This window comes from Pseudochaenichthys georgianus, chromosome 17, assembly GCF_902827115.2.
Source record: "Pseudochaenichthys georgianus chromosome 17, fPseGeo1.2, whole genome shotgun sequence".
NCBI lineage: Eukaryota > Metazoa > Chordata > Actinopteri > Perciformes > Channichthyidae > Pseudochaenichthys > Pseudochaenichthys georgianus.
Window position 1 is genome coordinate 14,364,414 of NC_047519.1, and position 17,241 is coordinate 14,381,654.

Here is a 17,241-nt window from a genome sequence, read left to right on the forward strand (position 1 = left end):
GTCAGTTTCTCAAGCAGCTCCTGCAGCTCGCTAAACAGAGGGCGGGGCTTCAGGTGATTATGCAGAGCTGCGTGTCTCGGTCAGACTCAGCAGCTGATCTGATCTCTCTCTCGCTCCGGTTACACTTCACTCGCGTTTATGTCCATATCGATCAGATCCAGCTCTCCTGATCGGCCTTTATAGAGAGCACCGATCAAACTATTAAGAGTGAATATCGGCCGATAATGACCGGCGGCCGATCGATCGGAGCCTCCCTAATTATTACCAGACATTTTGACCGTCAGGTTTTGAATTTACCGTTTTTTTTATAAATGTTACCAGCTAAAAACCGGTAATTACCGGCTAACGGAAACCCTGCTCTCAACGTGTCCAGACTTGTAGTGATGTTCACCACGTTTTATACTTTTATTCTCATTCTGAAAGAAACAGGTGAAATTTGCCAACGTGACGGCCGTCTTTGTGATGGTGACGCGTATTGTGCGAGACTAGAGACCTGTAGTTCACTCAGCGGTTTCACACAAAAAAATGTGTAACTTCACAGTTTTACGACACATTTTAATTTTTTTGACTTGCAAAATATTCTTTTAAATTGACAAACATCATATGTGTCATTCGTGGCACAATTCAAACGGGATCAAAAGATAACCTTTCTCTCTCCATTGACTTCAATGTATAATTTTACGCTTCCGGGGTCCCATGGAGGCTCCCGGAAAGGGAGGGACTTCGCCTCTCTATAGCATCTTATCGTGTCAGTCACGTTCTTGCGAAACACATGAAGTCTTTCAAAGACGGCGAAGTTGTGAAAGAAGCTTTCCTGGAGGCTGCCGACGGACTTTTGGGGGACAGTAAAAATAACAGTAGCATTTCAACAGGTTTTTGATATAATAAAAACTCAAGTTAGATACCGTTATTAAATCAGCTGTAAGTTTTAGTTTGTTTGAACTTATTCATTATAATTATTGTACAACATGGTATAAGAATGCAAACATTAAGATCTGTTCTGTTTAAATTGATTATAGTCTATTATCAATTCAGGTTAAGAAACTAGTGTTGCTTGCATCCTATTTTAAAAAGGCATTTCTTTTTATACTCGACTAAAATGCAACAAAAAAGGGTTTGATTCTATTAATGTTGTCTTTTTTATTGCACTTTGGCAGCAGATTCCTGTGTAGCTTCAGATCTGAGTTGTCTTATTAGTAAGCCGAATGTATACTTTTGTAGCAACACTGTTTTTATATAATGGCAAAGAAAGGGTTCAGAGTCTTTTCTTTTTTTCCTGTGTCATATGTGGCAGCACTGTTCAATGTTTCTTGAAAACATTACCCACTGTAGTATGTGACGTGTGAATAAACTCCAATTCTGTATCAACAACACTGTTGTGTAACTTCAGTTAAATACTTGTATGTGTGTAGATTAGAAAGAGGTGAAATAAAGAATCTGCAGTATTTTATGAAGTATTAATCGTACAAAGGTCAGTTTTATACAAGTAGAAGTGTGTATTTACCTGGCAGTAGGCTGTCAGTAATGGCTACGCCTCTCTATTTGGACTGGTAGATCTCTGCAGACTGGCAACTTTAAAAGTAGCTCTCGGTTCAAAAAAGGTTGGGCACCCCTGGTGTAGCAGAACATACATTTGTGGTATCCATTATCTGATGTATTATCTCGTCCGGAAAGCAAATAAGCACATTTCTAGTAAACGTGTCTAATTATTTATTTAATGCAAATTGACCCAATGAATCTGTAAGCATTAGCACTCTATCATAGATTAATTTATAATAGATTAACTGTTCTTACTGCTTTCTAAATCACCAGTCACACATTTTGTAAAGCAAATTAAGAGATTCTAAATTGACTCTGAACTAATTACACTTTGAAATATAGACCGTTCGGTAAGTAGCTCACTAAGCAACGTTTGCAACTTTCTAGGCCTTTTTCTTTTTGTAGCAGGGATCGTAAGAGGAAAATCAATCACATAAGCAGAGAGCCGATGCCAGTACCCACAAGCAGATACATCAATAACTCTGTTGAGAGAAGAAAGGAGTGAGTTAAGGGAGGAATGTACTGAATTTGATTGATTTTACTAAAGTCTGCTTACAGCACTGGGTTTGATTTGATGTCCAACCACACTGAATTGTTTGAAACCATAATGGAAGAACGGAGGCAACAGAGTTTATTGGGAGGAGTGAAGACATCAATGTGGAGAGAGTGAGAAGGCATGGAAAGCGGACGAAGACATGAACCGAGGCGAGGTGGTTAGAGATCACAGGACAGAGAGCTTCTTTGAGCTAAAGTGACATGTGTGACACTGGTTTAGCCTGAAGGAACATTCCCAGGTCAGAGCTGTGTGTGTGTGTGTGTGTGTGTGTGTGTGTGTGTGTGTGTGTGTGTGTGTGTGTGTGTGTGTGTGTGTGTGTGTGTGTGTGTGTGTGTGTGTGTGTGGGGAAAAAAATGGAGTGATCACAGTAATGTTCTGTGTTAGCATGCACCATCACATGATGCCGCCTGCCGTCACACTTAAATCAAACCCTCTCATACACAACCAGAGTCAGGCCAAGATAAAAGACAAAGCTAGAACAATCACAGTCATCAATGATTACGATGGTGTGTCTGAACACAAATCTGCTTGAAAATGTATGTTTTTTCTTTATTTCAAAATGACAAGTGACTAATTTTTACTTTATTATATTCAGTTGTAAATTTATTCCAAAAAGAAACCCTTATGTCTTGTACCAGCTATAGTTTAGGAGTCAGAGTAAGATAATGTGGAGCAAATGCTATCACAAAACACATGAAGCCTCAAGAACAGGCCAAATATTGAACAGTATCATACAATAGCGGAATGGTCACACAAATCACATCAACATCAGTAGTTCAATAACTGGTGGAAAAATTACAAATACGATGCATTTAAAAGCAATAATGTCACATGCGGAAAAGTATTCAATATAAAGGAAATACAACAAAAACGTAAACAAATCTCGAAGAAGAGCAAAGTTTCACTGTTTAAAATGTTCAAAGTTGCTGCAGTGAGTGGTAGCAACACAGCGTAACACTATAATGTCATCCGTACAATGCAGAAGTTATTGCAAGATTCAAAACGTCAAAGTAATATTCAGCTGCAAGGCTGATGAGCTGTCTTGGCTAATAGACCCTTGATTCTCACATTTTACACAACACTTGTGCTGAACTTCCCCCACCATTTAGTTTTCGATTTTTGTCGTTTCGAACACTTCTTTTGCCTGCTTCATACACATCTCACGCTTATATCCAAAAATACCGCTTTTGGAGAGCACATGTTTCTTCTTGAACAGGGAGAGTGTGCAGCAGTCCATAATGGCAAGTGTTCCGAGTTTTTTGTTTAAAGGAGTTTCCCCTCTCTGATTTCCAAAGGATGTCTTCTAAAAATGGAGGAGACTTTATATGATGTTTTTGACGAGACAAGAATAGGCATGTATCCTCATTCAGTCATCCATACTTATTTTTGTCATCATATCTACTCCTCTTTTACGTTACCTCCCTCCTCAGGCCGTAGTGGACTTGTTGGTCATGCGGGAGTGGCTCTGGTCGGAGGCTCGATCGGTGACTTTCAGCTTCATGCACGACTGCTTCTCATCCATCAACATCTCAGCTGGTAGGCACCAGCAGCACAGGCATGACTAGAGGAGGGAGCCACGTTGATAGAGAAATAATTTAGCATACATTGTTCAGAACTAATAGAAAAGCAAGTGGTTCCTTTTTCTCTTTTGATGCTGTTTACTCCGACTTGCGTCACTACAAACGTAATTTTTTAACATGTTCTGTCTCTCTATCTTTCCCTCCTTTTATTTCTCAACAGTGGCTCAAACAACACTATCACAACATGAGATAATAATTACCTATCTCATACTCTGTAGCTCTTGCGAGGTCAAGCTGCTAACAAGCTAGCTGCTGGCTAGACCTAACACATCTACCATCGAAACACCACCACCGCACTTTGTGTGTCTTGGTGGTTTGAGGCCTAGAGGTAGTTGAAATAGTTTGAAAGCTTAAAGTTAGCTAAAAGTACCAATACAAGTATTTTGTTAGTTTTTTCAAGAAAATTCAAAATAAATATAGGGTATGCAATTGGTTAGCTTAGCTTAGCATAGAAATAATTGAATGTGTTTCCATCGCTAAAAAATCTGAAAGAATATACTTAAAAAAATGAACTAGAATGAGAATTTATTTTTTTCAGTCAGCTGAGAGAAATGGACTTCACATGACAATGTTCACAACTTGGATTAAATGTTATAAAAAATGGCTTGATTATTTTACAAAGAGGATTCTCATGGAAACATATTCAGACTTAACGACTGCCTCAAAAGTAGAGAGTCACCTCTGTTTTTCTGTGTCTGTTGGCAAACTTGGCAGGAAATCTGTTTTGAGTTTATTTCTCAAAATGTCGATCTATTCTTTTGGACGTTTTGACTCATTGCATATGGTACACCCTTACCCTGAAGCAGTTCTTGAAGCGCTTGCTGACAATGTAGAGGGCGATTGGGTTGATGCAGGAGTTTACAGACGCCATGTTGATGCCAATGTAGTCCAACACCAAAAAGAAACTAAAAGGGTTACAGAGACAAATTAGTATACCATAACTCTGCCTTCCTGCAGGGTGAATCATTATTCCACTGAATTCTCCAGTCTTCTCTGTCCCATATTTTCTTGTGTACTGCAGATTATGTGTTGTCTTGTATACCTGAGCAGTTCGCATCTGTTTGGATCTTTTTCATCGTAGATAGTTAGCTTCAGGATACGGCTGAGGTGGAGCGGCAGCCAGCACAGAGCGAAGACCAGAACCAGACAAAACACGGTCTTAGCCACCTCCCTTCGCTGAACACACACAAACACACATCAATCGGTACAGTTTGTCCTGACAGCTCTAAGCCAGATGGGGACATGGTGAAATGTAGGGACAAAGAAGTCTAACATCGTTGAGATATTTTTGCCTAAAGGTCATTAAAGTTTTAAGCTGGGGTAGTGAAAAAGACACAACAGTATTTTGTAGCTCTAATTTAACACACTGAGAGTGTATGAATGGTCTTCTGTCAAGTTTTGAACACAAAAGATTGTTTTTGTTCCACTATAGTTGATAAATGTAATATTTTAACACAAGATATGAAGACTGTTAGTGATGACTAAAATGGTGACTAAATGAGATAAAAAGCCATCAGCGAACCTGTTTGAGGTGGTCACTGAGAGCAATCTGGACTCCATTCTTCTTCCTCAGCATCTCACAGGTCATCAAGGTGTAGAAAATAGCCGTGCAGACCAACGGCAGACAGAAATATGCACTGAACAGCCACCAGTCCTTCGCTGATTTATAAAACTACAGGGAAGAAATAGGAGAACAGCAATGAGTTATACACAAGCATTTGTAGGAGGGAGCATAAGGTGAAACATGTCAGAGGAAAATGTAACAGCGTGTATCCCCAGTCTGTCCTGCGCCGCATTAAGGGACTCAAGGGCGTATCTTAAATTCACTTGCATTCAAAAATCAATTCATTAAAGTACCTCAGTGGATCATTGTTCTTATTTTAGGATGGAAGCCTCTTGAACACATTACGCACCCTCACAGGAACTGCACTGTTTTATGTCAGCCAAAAGAGCGATAACTGCTGGAATACATTATTTTATGTTACATAGCTTAACTGTCTTTCAACTCAGTCTAACCCTGATCTAGCCAGGAACTCCTTCCCAGTATAGTTAATATGCACATATATTCACACACAAATCAGCATGGTTGCACTTCTCCTCTTGCGTTTTTACGTGTCAGTATGTATTACATGTGCAGGTTTGGGGCATACACAGCTGTGTCAACACACACCGTTTTTTCCCCACACTGAATTATAAGCTTCATAGGGTCTGTGTGTCACAGCTCACCCTCATGAAATTCGTGTTCTGCATGGGGTGCAGCAAACAGATCCTCAAGTGTTCTCCTTTGTATTCCATGGTGATCATGTCGAAGGCTATTGCCTCGGGCACAGCTAGGATGATGGATATTATCCAGATAAGCGCGATCTCGATAGCCATCCACTTTGGAACTCCGATCCCTTTGATGCGGTTCCACGAGGCCACTGCACGATACCTGGAATATTCAACATTTGCAGTCAGTCAATCTTCCTAATATTAGAAGTTAAAGGGATGGTTTGACTTTTTGGGAAACAATAATCATTTCAGCTCTTCTGAGCTAATTCATGAGAGATAGCTCAGAAGATCGATGCCCCTTTCATTTCTGTACATTAAATGTTTCATAAACCAGCAGTGAGTTAGCTTAACTGAGCTAACTAGCACATTCAAGCTACCCAAAACCACTACATGCTATTTATTCCTTTTTTTGGACCCCTGCTTATGAAACCAGATACAATTTGTGAATTGATTGATTACTTCATGACAAATAAGCAACCCGAAAAAAAACTGTTCATACAGTTTCTTCAATGAAACAATCAAATAGATTTGCTCAGACCAACTGGCAGAATCATATTGACCCAGAGCAGTCTGTCCAAGGCTAACTGTTGTAGCTATATCAAATATGAGTGAATTTGAGCTCCCTCTGGTAAACAGTTGTGTGGTTTATTTGTTTTGGGCTTTTTTTCGTGAAAGGCACGAACGGAAGAGATGAATCTGGTATAGGCGGCCTTTGTCTGGGTGAAGGGAATATCAAGTTTGTGGTCTTGGCTTGGACCTTTTTTTCACAATGTGATGGTTTATTAGCAGCAGCAACGTTTAGACCAATCGACAATGTTCCGAAAAAGGATAACGTTAAATGTACCATACTGACATGAGGGTAGTCGGAAAGGTATTGTGTATTTAAAAAATGTTTGCACTAATTCTTTAAAGTGGACCTATCATGCTATATTTGAATAATATATTGTAGGGCCATACCTATATAAAACATGTCTGTGAAGTTTTTTTTACAAAATACCAAACAGATCATGCATTTTAGCCATGCCTCATTTCGCTCTATTTGCTCTTTTCCAGCCCTGTTTTTGCAAGGGCTGATTCTGTGAGAAGTCTTCTTCGCTGCTTTTGTGGCAGACTACAGCGCAACTTACAGGCCTGGCATATGTACTACAGCGTCTCCAGCGTTTTCGAGCGGCAATGGCCGTGGCCCAACCCCCCATTCCCCTGATAGGTGAGTTGCCCATATAGGCGGAGCACCCCTTTTCTGACATCAGAAGAATTCAAATCTGTATCAGCTCCGTTGCAGGCCCGTTTTTAGAGATTTGGGTATAGAGGAAAATAGAGAGGGTTGTGTTTTCTGACACTTGGTGAGTTCCCTGACACACCGGGGACACATATTCATGTATAAAAGACGTACAAAAGTGCATTTTGCATGATAGGTCCCCTTTAAGTAATTATAGCATCAGACATCCTTCTCCACAGACAAAACTGATATGTACTGTACATTACAGCTATTTCTAAAGTAGGCCTTCTATAGGAATGTAGTTGGCAGTTAAATACAGACAATCTTAACACATGCGATAAAATAAGTGGCAATGTAAACAGCAAAGTTAACTCGGGTCAAAAGTAATTTGTCTGACAATGTTTCCTTACTGTTGATTTCACCTGAGGAAGTATCATGTGTAATGATTACCTGTCAATACTCAAAGCGCACAGACTCAGCACTGTGATCCCCACTGAGGCTTTCTGGACAAACGGCACCAGCTTGCACAGAGTCACTCCAAAAGGCCAGTCCTCTGCCAAGAGCTGAAGAAAGAGGCATGAATAGTTGATGATGGATTGAAACCATGAGAGGGAGTGAAGCAAATTGTCTGGCCTACACACTGTTCTCCCCATCCCTCAGGCATCCAGTGTTGACCACGCACTTTTTTTCCCCTCGTTTTTCGGTTACATACTTCTGATCTTTTCATGAAAACAAAGTGAGGCCTCTGTTTAGCCTCAAGGCAAGGTAACCCAGACAGGTGCAGTAGGTCCTCGAGAACAAAACAATGCTAAACCCGTACAGTCTTAAGACTTTTCATGTCTACTTTGGATGAGCGACTGGAATGTGAGTATAGATCAATTGGAATCATATGTAGCGTGGTATCTCCCCAAACCACCGTGTCTCTCCTGTCTCTGCTCTGGTATGCAACAGCAGCCAGTTGTTTTAACATGCTTGCCCCCTTACCCAAATATACTTTGGACTTTTCTCTCTCACTCCCTCTTTTTCTCTCACACACACAAAATGAGCCCAACAGATAATAACATACCGGAGACATAAGGGGATCTGGAGGGGCTCAGAATCCAGTAAAGTAATAACATTGCAAAAGCCCCCTTTCAAAGACTGTGTGAGCACCCACATGTTGTGTGCATTAGGAAAGGTTGTGTCTGTTTGTTAAGGGTTTAATATCCAATATGCAGCACAATCATTTGCATATGACTTTAAAATATACTATAATGAACTTAAGAACATTAAATAACCAACATTCCATTGAAAATCCAAGGGACTTTTGAACTTACTGGATTAAAAAAACATTTTAAGGCCAAAATAATAAACCCAGCTCACCTTATAAACATTAATGGGAATTGCGATGATGATGTGCAACAGGTCTCCCAGTGCCAGGCTGCCGATCAGGATGTTCGGCCCATTACGCATGCACTTATTCTTATAGATGATTCTCAGCAGAGTCGAATTGCCAATAATACCCACGACAAACACCAGGCAGGACACCAACGTGTTGATGTACTTGAACGTGTCTCGGATTTCCGTGGGTCCGGTGCACATAGGAGGTAGCCGGCGGCGGGGCATGGTAATGTTGGGTCTCACCACACCTTGTGCATCTCTCTCCACAAGCTCAGGTCTTTGGGTGACAGCAAAAAGGTCCTGGGGCGCTACTTCCTTTGGCTTCAACTGCCCACTGACCACAAGGACATAACCCGCCAAGAGGAGCACCTCCAAGCAGAGGAGATGAGTCTTCATCCTGGAAGATGGTTGTCAATATGTTTTTATCCAACACGTCTGAAACTGACCCTCTTCGAGTGTGCCTGGAACACAAATTGCAAGAAAGTACTTTATTATAATTTGTCTTCAGGAACATAAAAAAACCGATTGAATCTGTTGTAGGGATATTAGGCTCAAGGGTTTATTATGTGAGTACAGCCAACGCAGCTGACATTCTTATATAAACTCACTTAAACGCTAAATTAAGAGCCGTAAGGCACAAACAACACCATGGACAAATGTTTTGGTGCATACCATAGAGCCGATTCCCTGCTGGACAGACCTACTCTATTTGAAATAGAGTAAGTCTGGTTTGTGAATGAATGCTTATTAGAGTTTCGGCTTTTTTGGGAGTGTTGGGGAAGATCTTTATTTTCATTATTTTAACTTCCCTTAGTAAATGGTTCCCCACTAAGTAAAAAATTAAATCCAAATATTTTATTTTCACATTTATATAGTTTGTCAAGGTGCACCTTTTCAAAGGAAACAAATTCAATGTATTGATAACAGTTGTATTAATGTTTACACTGATGACGTTCATTAGAAGTTCTAATAAGATAGGTACATGATTAAAGAAGTCATAACCACTGTTATATTGTCCTTGACATGTAGGTTGGGTTTCGCAGTTTCAAGTCAATACAGGTTAAAGTAAACATCAATAACCCTGAAGAAGGTTAAGTAACTTGGGAAAACACCTTTTTTAAATTGAAACAACCGCCCCCCCTAACCAACTCAATCATTTTATTGGAGTCCCCAAACCAGTCAATCAATGTTCTCCAGTTCGCCGTTTAAACTCTTACTTACCTAACTCCAAGCTGAGGTAGAAATCCTCCAATAATTGTGCCTCTTCGTTTAAACACTCCCAGTAACTTTCAAGCTCTTAGGACAGAGAAAAGTTCCCAAATTGGAGGGATGCTGTTTCTGAAGTGACAGTGCAGTCATCTCCACCAGCAGCTGTCCTCTCTGCCACTGGTGTCAAAGGGAAAAAGCTGCGGCTCTCTGCTCCAGTCGGCCTCTCGTAGTTCACTGCTCTCCGGTACTGTCTCAGTGTACACAGTCTCAAGAGTCTGCTGAGTTTGATCCCTGCCCTCCACCCCCTCCTCGTCTGATGGGGAGAAGGGGGTGGAGGAAGACAGAGGAAGGCAGGCAGGATGTTGCAATATGTAGGCCAAGCTGTTACTAATTGTAATGTGAAAAATCACATCAAGAAAGCGGCAGAAAACACATTAGTCTTTACACTAGAACATTTCATCCGGTAAGTCTTAAGTATTTGCAAATAATTGTTATCAAAATGTATTTCAAATGTCTGGAAAAGAGACCACACAACATAAATTGAGTAGTCAAAGTAAAATATTTGAAAAGTAGTTTTGAATATACAACCTCAAAAAGTAACGGTTTGGCAGTTGAACATTTTAGGGAAGAAACACATTTGAAAAAATAAATGTCTTTGTCCACTCATTTATAATATAAAGCTGTGAAGATTGGTGCACCTTGAATCCTTAACAAGCGCTAAGCTAGCTAGGACTTTGCCACAGCAGTGGTTGCTAACAAGCTAATATTTATTTAGATTGAATGTTTACAAGAATGTTTGTTTGTTAGCTAGTTAACGTTAGCTAATTAGCACTTTACATAATGTATGCGTTATTATAAATCCCATTGCTATTCTTGGCCCTGCGTAGCATTGTAACTCGCCTATAAAAGCATTGGGCTTCATAATTACACATATAGAGCAGTTCCTTCCTGCGGAACCTTAAAAGTAATTGAATTCATAAAATCTTATAATAAGGCTATAATGGTTAATAATCTTTCAAACTTAAAAATGCCCAGACAATGTAGGTAGCAAAAATAGTATTTTCATTTTGGTGACAAGATCAGCAATGGTTGTCTGCTAGCTACAACGTTCATGGAAACATTTGTTCTCATTCATAACACTCCGTTCGATGTCTCACTATGGGATGCGCCTCATCGCGGAGCAAACAGAAGCATCAATCTCATTACGCCAATCCTGATTGGCTGGTGATCTTGACGTCAGCGTCAGGGAATTCACCCCCTATAAGTAGCTTGTGCCACGACGCATGCGTCATTCAAACACCTCTTCTCGCTTCAGAGCACATCTCTATAGTAGCCGGACAAGCTTCACTGTCCACAGACTGAACCCAAATACCCATTTTGGTCGACGGGCGCTCGCCGGCTACTCCTTCTGCTTTGCTGGAAGACGGTAGTACTAACGCTGTTAGTATTTAAAATCGACCTCGCCCTTCTCTTACCCGAGAAAGTAAGGTAGGTCCGATTTTTTCAAGCTAGCAGCACACCTGTTGCACACCTGAGGACGCCCTGGCGTTCCTCCTGTCCGAGTCGGATGAACAAGAAGAGGACACCTTCGTGTCATCGGCCCAGGCTGCAAAGCCTGGAGCGAGGGCTGCTCTCCCGGGCGATAGCACACCAGCTTCGCCCGGGCTGAGCATGGACCTGCAGGCCCTGTGCAAACGCGCTGCGTCCAGACTCAACGTCCCGTGGCCTGAAATGGCCAAGGAGACCTCCAGGTCCCGCTACGAGGGAAAACATCTTCCCCAAGCAGCGGGCAAAAAGAGGCAACTCCTTCCGGTCTTCCCGGAGATGAGGTGTCGGTCTCGTGGAGAGACCGGCCCTTCAGCAACAAGGTCCCAATCCAGGGTGCCTCCTCCCTAGACTGCGACGGAATGGAGAAGCTCGGCCTGCTCCGCATACAGCCCATGGAACCGCTGGTAGCAGCCCACCTCCTACCGAAGGTGGGCCCGTCACCGAGCAGAAACCCCACGCTGCCAGCAAAGTCGGACCGCTTTCAGTCTACAATGACTGAAAAGTCCTACAAAGCTGCAGCGTTGTCCGCCAGGGCCCTGAACGTGTCCTCGCTGCTAACCGCCTACCAAGCGGAGCTCTGCGAGGACCTGTTGGGTAACCCGGGGGCAGCCACTCTGGACGAGATGGCAGCGGTCACGGACATTTGCCTCCGCGTCCAACGCTGCGCCGTCCAGGCCACAGGCAAGGTAATGGGGATCATGGTGGTGCAGGAAAGAGCGAGATGGCTCAACCTCACCAACCTCCCTGACCGGGAAAAAGAGGATGTGCTGGATATGCCCATCGTTCCCGAGCGCAGTGCCGGCTGGAGCCGTAAGCGTGACATCTCAGCTGGCTCTAAGGAGCATACAGCAGGAGATACTCACGACATCTTCCTGGGTTTCTCAAAACAGTTACACACTATCTGTTTTCACAAGCCCGGAGAGAGTCAACCCATATTCTGGAGAGGGAGGTTCTCTCTCTCCTAGAAAGGAGGGTTTTATCTGTAATGCCCGCCGAGCAGAGTCAGATTACGCAGACAAATGTCCTCGTAAAACACCCGCTCAACATGGGTCTCATAACAAAACTAAACCCCGCGCGCCACGGCGTGCGGAGAGTATTGGTTATTATGTAATGCGTAGTGGCACTACACCCAACTTTTCTAATACGGGACGCGCCTACGGGTGCTGTCCTTTCACGGAAGGTGGTCACCACGGACGCATGTCAGACAGGCTGATAGGGTATTTACGAAGGTTGCCCGGTGAGGGGTCTCTGGAGCAGAGACCTCCAGCGGGCGCACGTAAACTACCCGGAGCTTTTAGCGGTGTTCCCCACCCTAAAACGCTTCCTGCCTTCTCTCAGAGGACACCATGTCCTCGTGAGGACAGACAACACGATATCGTGTATGAACCGCCAGGGGAGGTTGCGTTGTCTCTAGTCACACACACAGATCCCTTGGAGCGGCAGACGTCTCCTCTCTCTGAGAGCGACACAGGTACCGGGAGTGATGCACCTCGGGACAGAACTACTGTCCAGAGGTGCACCACTCTATGCAGACTGGACTCCTCATCCAAGGATCGTGAGTCCGCTGTGGGTGCGTTACGGCAGAGCCGCGTTAAATCTGTTCGCATAAAGAAAAAATGCTCAATGACAGCTGTTCTCTTTAATGCACGATTGAAACGCACTGTTAGGCGGGGACGCACTCGTACACGATTGACCTCCGGGTCTTCTGTACGCGTTCCCACCCCCGGCTCTGATACCCCCAACTCTGGCCAGAGTGAAGGAGCAACGCCACACACTTATCCTGATGGCTCCGCCATAGCCCGCAACGTACGGGCTGGCGGAGATATATCAGCTGTTGTGCGGGCAGCCATGGCAGCCCCCACCACGCAAGGACAGATTGTCTCAGGCGGGGGGGGCGATCCTTCACCCACGCCCAGAGCGTGGGGCACTATGGGCCTGACCCGTGAGTGGTACAATCTGAATACAGTGGGGCTCCCTCAGAAGGTGATAAACACTACTCAGAGTGCGAGAGCTTCCTCCACCAGGTCTCTTTACGACTGTAAGTGGAGGGTGTTTGAGGAGTGGTGCCTTCAAGAAGGGCACATCTCTTTTCAATGTCCTGTCGGGGTGATTTTATCATTTCTACAGGACTTGATCGATAAACACAGAGCTTTCTCCACGATCAAGGTATACCTGGCTGCTATTGCTGCATGCCATGTGGGCTTTGAGGGTAAGACGGCTAGCCAACATCCTTTGGTTTGCCGTTTTATGAAGGGAACTCGCAGGCTCCTCCCTGTCTCCAGGTCACTGGTGCCCTTATGGGACCTGGCAGTGGTTTTGAATGGGCTCAGAATGACCCCATTTGAACCCCTGGAAGGAGCTGACATGAAACATCTGTCACTCAAGACAGTGCTGTTACTGGCCCTGGCATCCGCCAAGCGGGTCAGTGATATTCATGCACTGTCTGTACATCCCTCATGCACTCAGTTCGCCCCAGGGCAAACGAGAGTGTTGTTGAAGCCCAGCCCTGCCTTTACACCAAAGGTGGTTGGTTCGTGTACCCCAATTGACATTGAGGCATTTCCTCCGCCGCTGGTTTCCTCCGGGGAGCAGCAGCAGGATCTGTTGTGTCCAGTCCGGGCTTTACAAACATATATGGACAGATCAAAGGAGCTTCGTCTTAATGACCAACTCTTTGTGTCCTGGTCTAACCCTCACAAGGGTAAGCCTGTTACTAAGCAACGGCTCTCCCACTGGATTGTGGAGGCAATTGCTTTGGCCTATACGAGTCAGAGTTTGCAAGCACCTTCGGGTCTGCGGGCTCACTCGACTCGGGGCCTGGCTACATCCTGGGCTTTGTTCAAGGGTGTTTCCATCCAAGACATCTGTGCAGCGGCGAGCTGGTCCTCGCCGCTCACTGTTGTCTGCTTTTACAGGCTAGACGTCTCCGCTCCAAGCGTGGCCCGAGCAGTGCTGGGCAGCTTGTTGAGTCGGGACTCTACCTGTTAAGTTCTGGTTGATCGGTGATTTTCAAGATAAGCTCGTCTGGCAATACAGGAGCTACAATTTCCCATAGTGAGACATCGAACGGAGTGTTATGAATGAGAACTATAGGTTACTTACGTAACCCCAGGCCTCAGAGTAACATGAAGTGAGATGTCTCACCAGACGGCCCTCCTTGCTATGGTGAGAAGAGGTGCTTATTTTGAATGACGCATGCGTCGTGGCGCAAGCTACTTATAGGGGGTGAATTCCCTGACGTCACCAGCCAATCAGGATTGGCGTAATGAGATTGATGCTTCTGTTTGCTCCGCGATGAAGCGCATCCCATAGTGAGACATCTCACTTCATGTTACTCTGAAGACTGGGGTTACGTAAGTAACCTATAGTTATGCTACCATTAACATTCAGGCAATATTTACCATAACAAATGTATATGATTTCAAGTGGCATTAAGAAAAAACAAATTCTATAATTGTACTTACCTTGAGCTAAAGGAACCCAAATTTGACATATGTAAACCTAGGTGCTACATTTGGAGAATTTTTTGCTGGACAATGAGAGTTTATATCCAATTTCCATGCCATTGAAACACATTACTTAAAACCAAACATTGTCAAAAATAATCATTTCTATAAAAAGTGAAAGGATTTCAAAGTCAACAGGACCATAAGCATTACAAAACTTTCATCATGGCAATCCATCCAATATTGTTGGAGATATTTCAATCTGGACCAAACTGGTGGATTTTTAGACGTTGTTACTTTTGGTTTAAGATGATCAGGGCTTTCGATTCCTAAGGGTGGTTTCTCCTCTCTTCACCCTGATCTTTTCCACGTGCATTTCTTTTCTCTCTTTGACTGACAATGGTAAACATGCTTGTCAATCAATCAATCAATGTTTATTTATATAGCCCAATATCACAAATGTTACATTTGTCTCAGTGGTCTTCACAGTGTGTACAGAATATCAGTATGACAATACGACACCCTCTGTCCTTAGACCCTCACATCGCACAAGGAAAAACTTCCAAAGAAAACCCAGTTTAAAGGGAAAAATGGGAGAAACCTCAGGGAGAGCAACAGAGGAGGGATCCCTCTCCCAGGACGGACAGACGTGCAATAGATGCCGTGTGTAAATTGAAAAGATAATACATTTGCAACATAGGTAGTCCAAATGTTTGGAAATGCATGTGTGTATAATAGGAAGATGAATCCACGAGGATATCCATCCAGGACCTATGATCCAGGACCACAGCCACGACTCAAGATCCAGCGCTCGCGATCCAGGACACAGGACCGCAGGATCATCCATGACTCCGGATCCCAGCGTATATAGACACCAAAAAGAAAGACATTTGGGGAAGCTGGGTTAATCGGAACATGAGTGTACACGGGTATAGACAGAGAGAAGGAAGAAGTAAGATGTCCCCCGACAAACTAAGCCTATATCAGCAAAACTAGGGGCTGAATCTAATCAGCCCTAACTATAAGCTTTATCAAAAAGGAAGGTCTTAAGCGCACTCTTAAAAACGGATAGGGTGTCTGCCGCCCGAACACAAACTGGAAGCTGATTCCACAAATGTGGAGCTTGATAAGAAAAGGCTCTGGCTCCCATTGTACTTTTAAAGATTCTAGGAACAACCAACAACCCTGCATTCTTGGAACGCAATGCCCTAGTAGGACAGTAGGGTATAATGAGTTCTTTAAGGTAAGATGGCGCCTGCCCATTAAGGGCTTTGTAGGCGAGAAGAAGAATTTTAAATTCTATCCTGTGTTCTATAGGGAGCCAGTGTAAGGCAGCCAGAATAGGAGTAATGTGGTCCCTTTTCCTAACTCTGGTTAGTACACGAGCCGCAGCATTTTGAATCAGCTGAAGCGACTTGATTGACTTCTTAGTACTCCCTGATAATAGAGAGTTACAATAATCCAGCCTAGAAGTAACAAATGCATGGACTAGTTTCTCTGCATCGTTTTGAGGCAAGATATGCCTGATTTTTGCAATGTTACGTAGATGGAAGTAGGCGGTCCTTGAAATTGATTTTATGTGGGCGTTAAAGGATAAATCCTGATCAAATATAACACCAAGATTCCTTACAGTCTCACTGGAGGCCAAATTAATGCCATCCATAGTTAGTATGTCTTTAGATAATTTGTTTCGTAGATTCTTCGGGCCAAGTACAATAACTTCAGTTTTGGTCGTGTTTAACATCAAAAAGTTTAAGGTCATCCACGTTTTTAAGTCCTTAAGGCAGTCTTGAATTTTATTTAGATGATTAATTTCATCAGGCTTGATTGATAAATATAGTTGAGTATCATCCGCATAACAATGAAAGTTTACAGAATGATTCCTTATAATATTGCCTAACGGAAGCATATATAATGTGAACAAAATAGGTCCGAGCACTGAGCCCTGTGGCACTCCATGGCTAACTTTGGTTTGCGTGGAAGATTCATCGTTAACACGTACAAACTGAGAGCGTTCAGATAGATAGGACCTAAACCAGCCTAAAGCAGTTCCCTGTATGCCAACTAAGTGCTCTAGTCTTTGCAATAGGATATCATGGTCGATAGTATCAAATGCAGCACTAAGATCGAGCAAAACAAGAATAGAGACAAGTCCCTTGTCTGAGGCTATTAGAATATCATTTGTGACTTTAACCAGAGCTGTCTCTGTGCTATGATGTGTTCTAAAGCCAGACTGAAAATCTTCAAATAAATCATTGTTTTTTAAGTAATCACACAACTGTTTTGCGACCGCTTTCTCAAGAATTTTTGAGAGGAACGGAAGATTAGAAATAGGTCTATAGTTGGCTAACACCTCTGGATCGAGGTTGTGCTTTTTAAGAAGCGGTTGTATCACTGCTACTTTGAATGATTGTGGAACATAGCCTGATAATAAAGACATATTCATAATATTTAATAAAGAAGTGCTAATTAATGGAAAAACTTCCTTCAACA

General features: G+C 43.1%; 1 protein-coding gene across 2 annotated transcripts; it reads right to left on the minus strand.

Moving 5' to 3' along the window:
• Positions 1-2,590: 2,590 nt before the first annotated feature.
• On the minus strand, positions 2,591-10,028 carry ednrba (endothelin receptor Ba). 2 transcript variants are annotated; one of them, XM_034103783.2, is made up of 9 exons: positions 9,767-10,028; positions 8,528-9,006; positions 7,616-7,728; positions 5,902-6,106; positions 5,198-5,347; positions 4,718-4,851; positions 4,472-4,580; positions 3,514-3,656; positions 2,591-3,398 (listed from the first exon to the last, which is right to left on the minus strand). In XM_034103783.2, exons 2-8 carry the CDS (start codon positions 8,939-8,941, stop codon positions 3,522-3,524), a joined length of 1,260 nt encoding a protein of 419 aa, XP_033959674.1. In that variant the 5' UTR covers positions 8,942-9,006; positions 9,767-10,028; the 3' UTR covers positions 2,591-3,398; positions 3,514-3,521. The 2 variants fall into 2 exon arrangements, with proteins under 2 accessions (XP_033959674.1, XP_033959673.1); XM_034103782.2 differs by having other exon boundaries at positions 2,592-3,656; positions 9,767-10,027.
• Positions 10,029-17,241: the final 7,213 nt, after the last annotated feature.

Excerpts from the sequence above, each read along its gene's own strand:
- ednrba (XM_034103783.2), bottom strand. The coding sequence starts at position 8,941 with ATGAAGACTCATCTCCTCTGCTTGGAGGTGCTCCTCTTGGCGGGTTAT. Across the intron at positions 5,348-5,901 it reads AGAACACGAATTTCATGAGG|TTTTATAAATCAGCGAAGGA; the intron begins GTGAGCTGTGAC and ends TCTTCCCTGTAG. Across the intron at positions 3,657-4,471 it reads GCTTCAAGAACTGCTTCAGG|TCATGCCTGTGCTGCTGGTG; the intron begins GTAAGGGTGTAC and ends TCCCTCCTCTAG.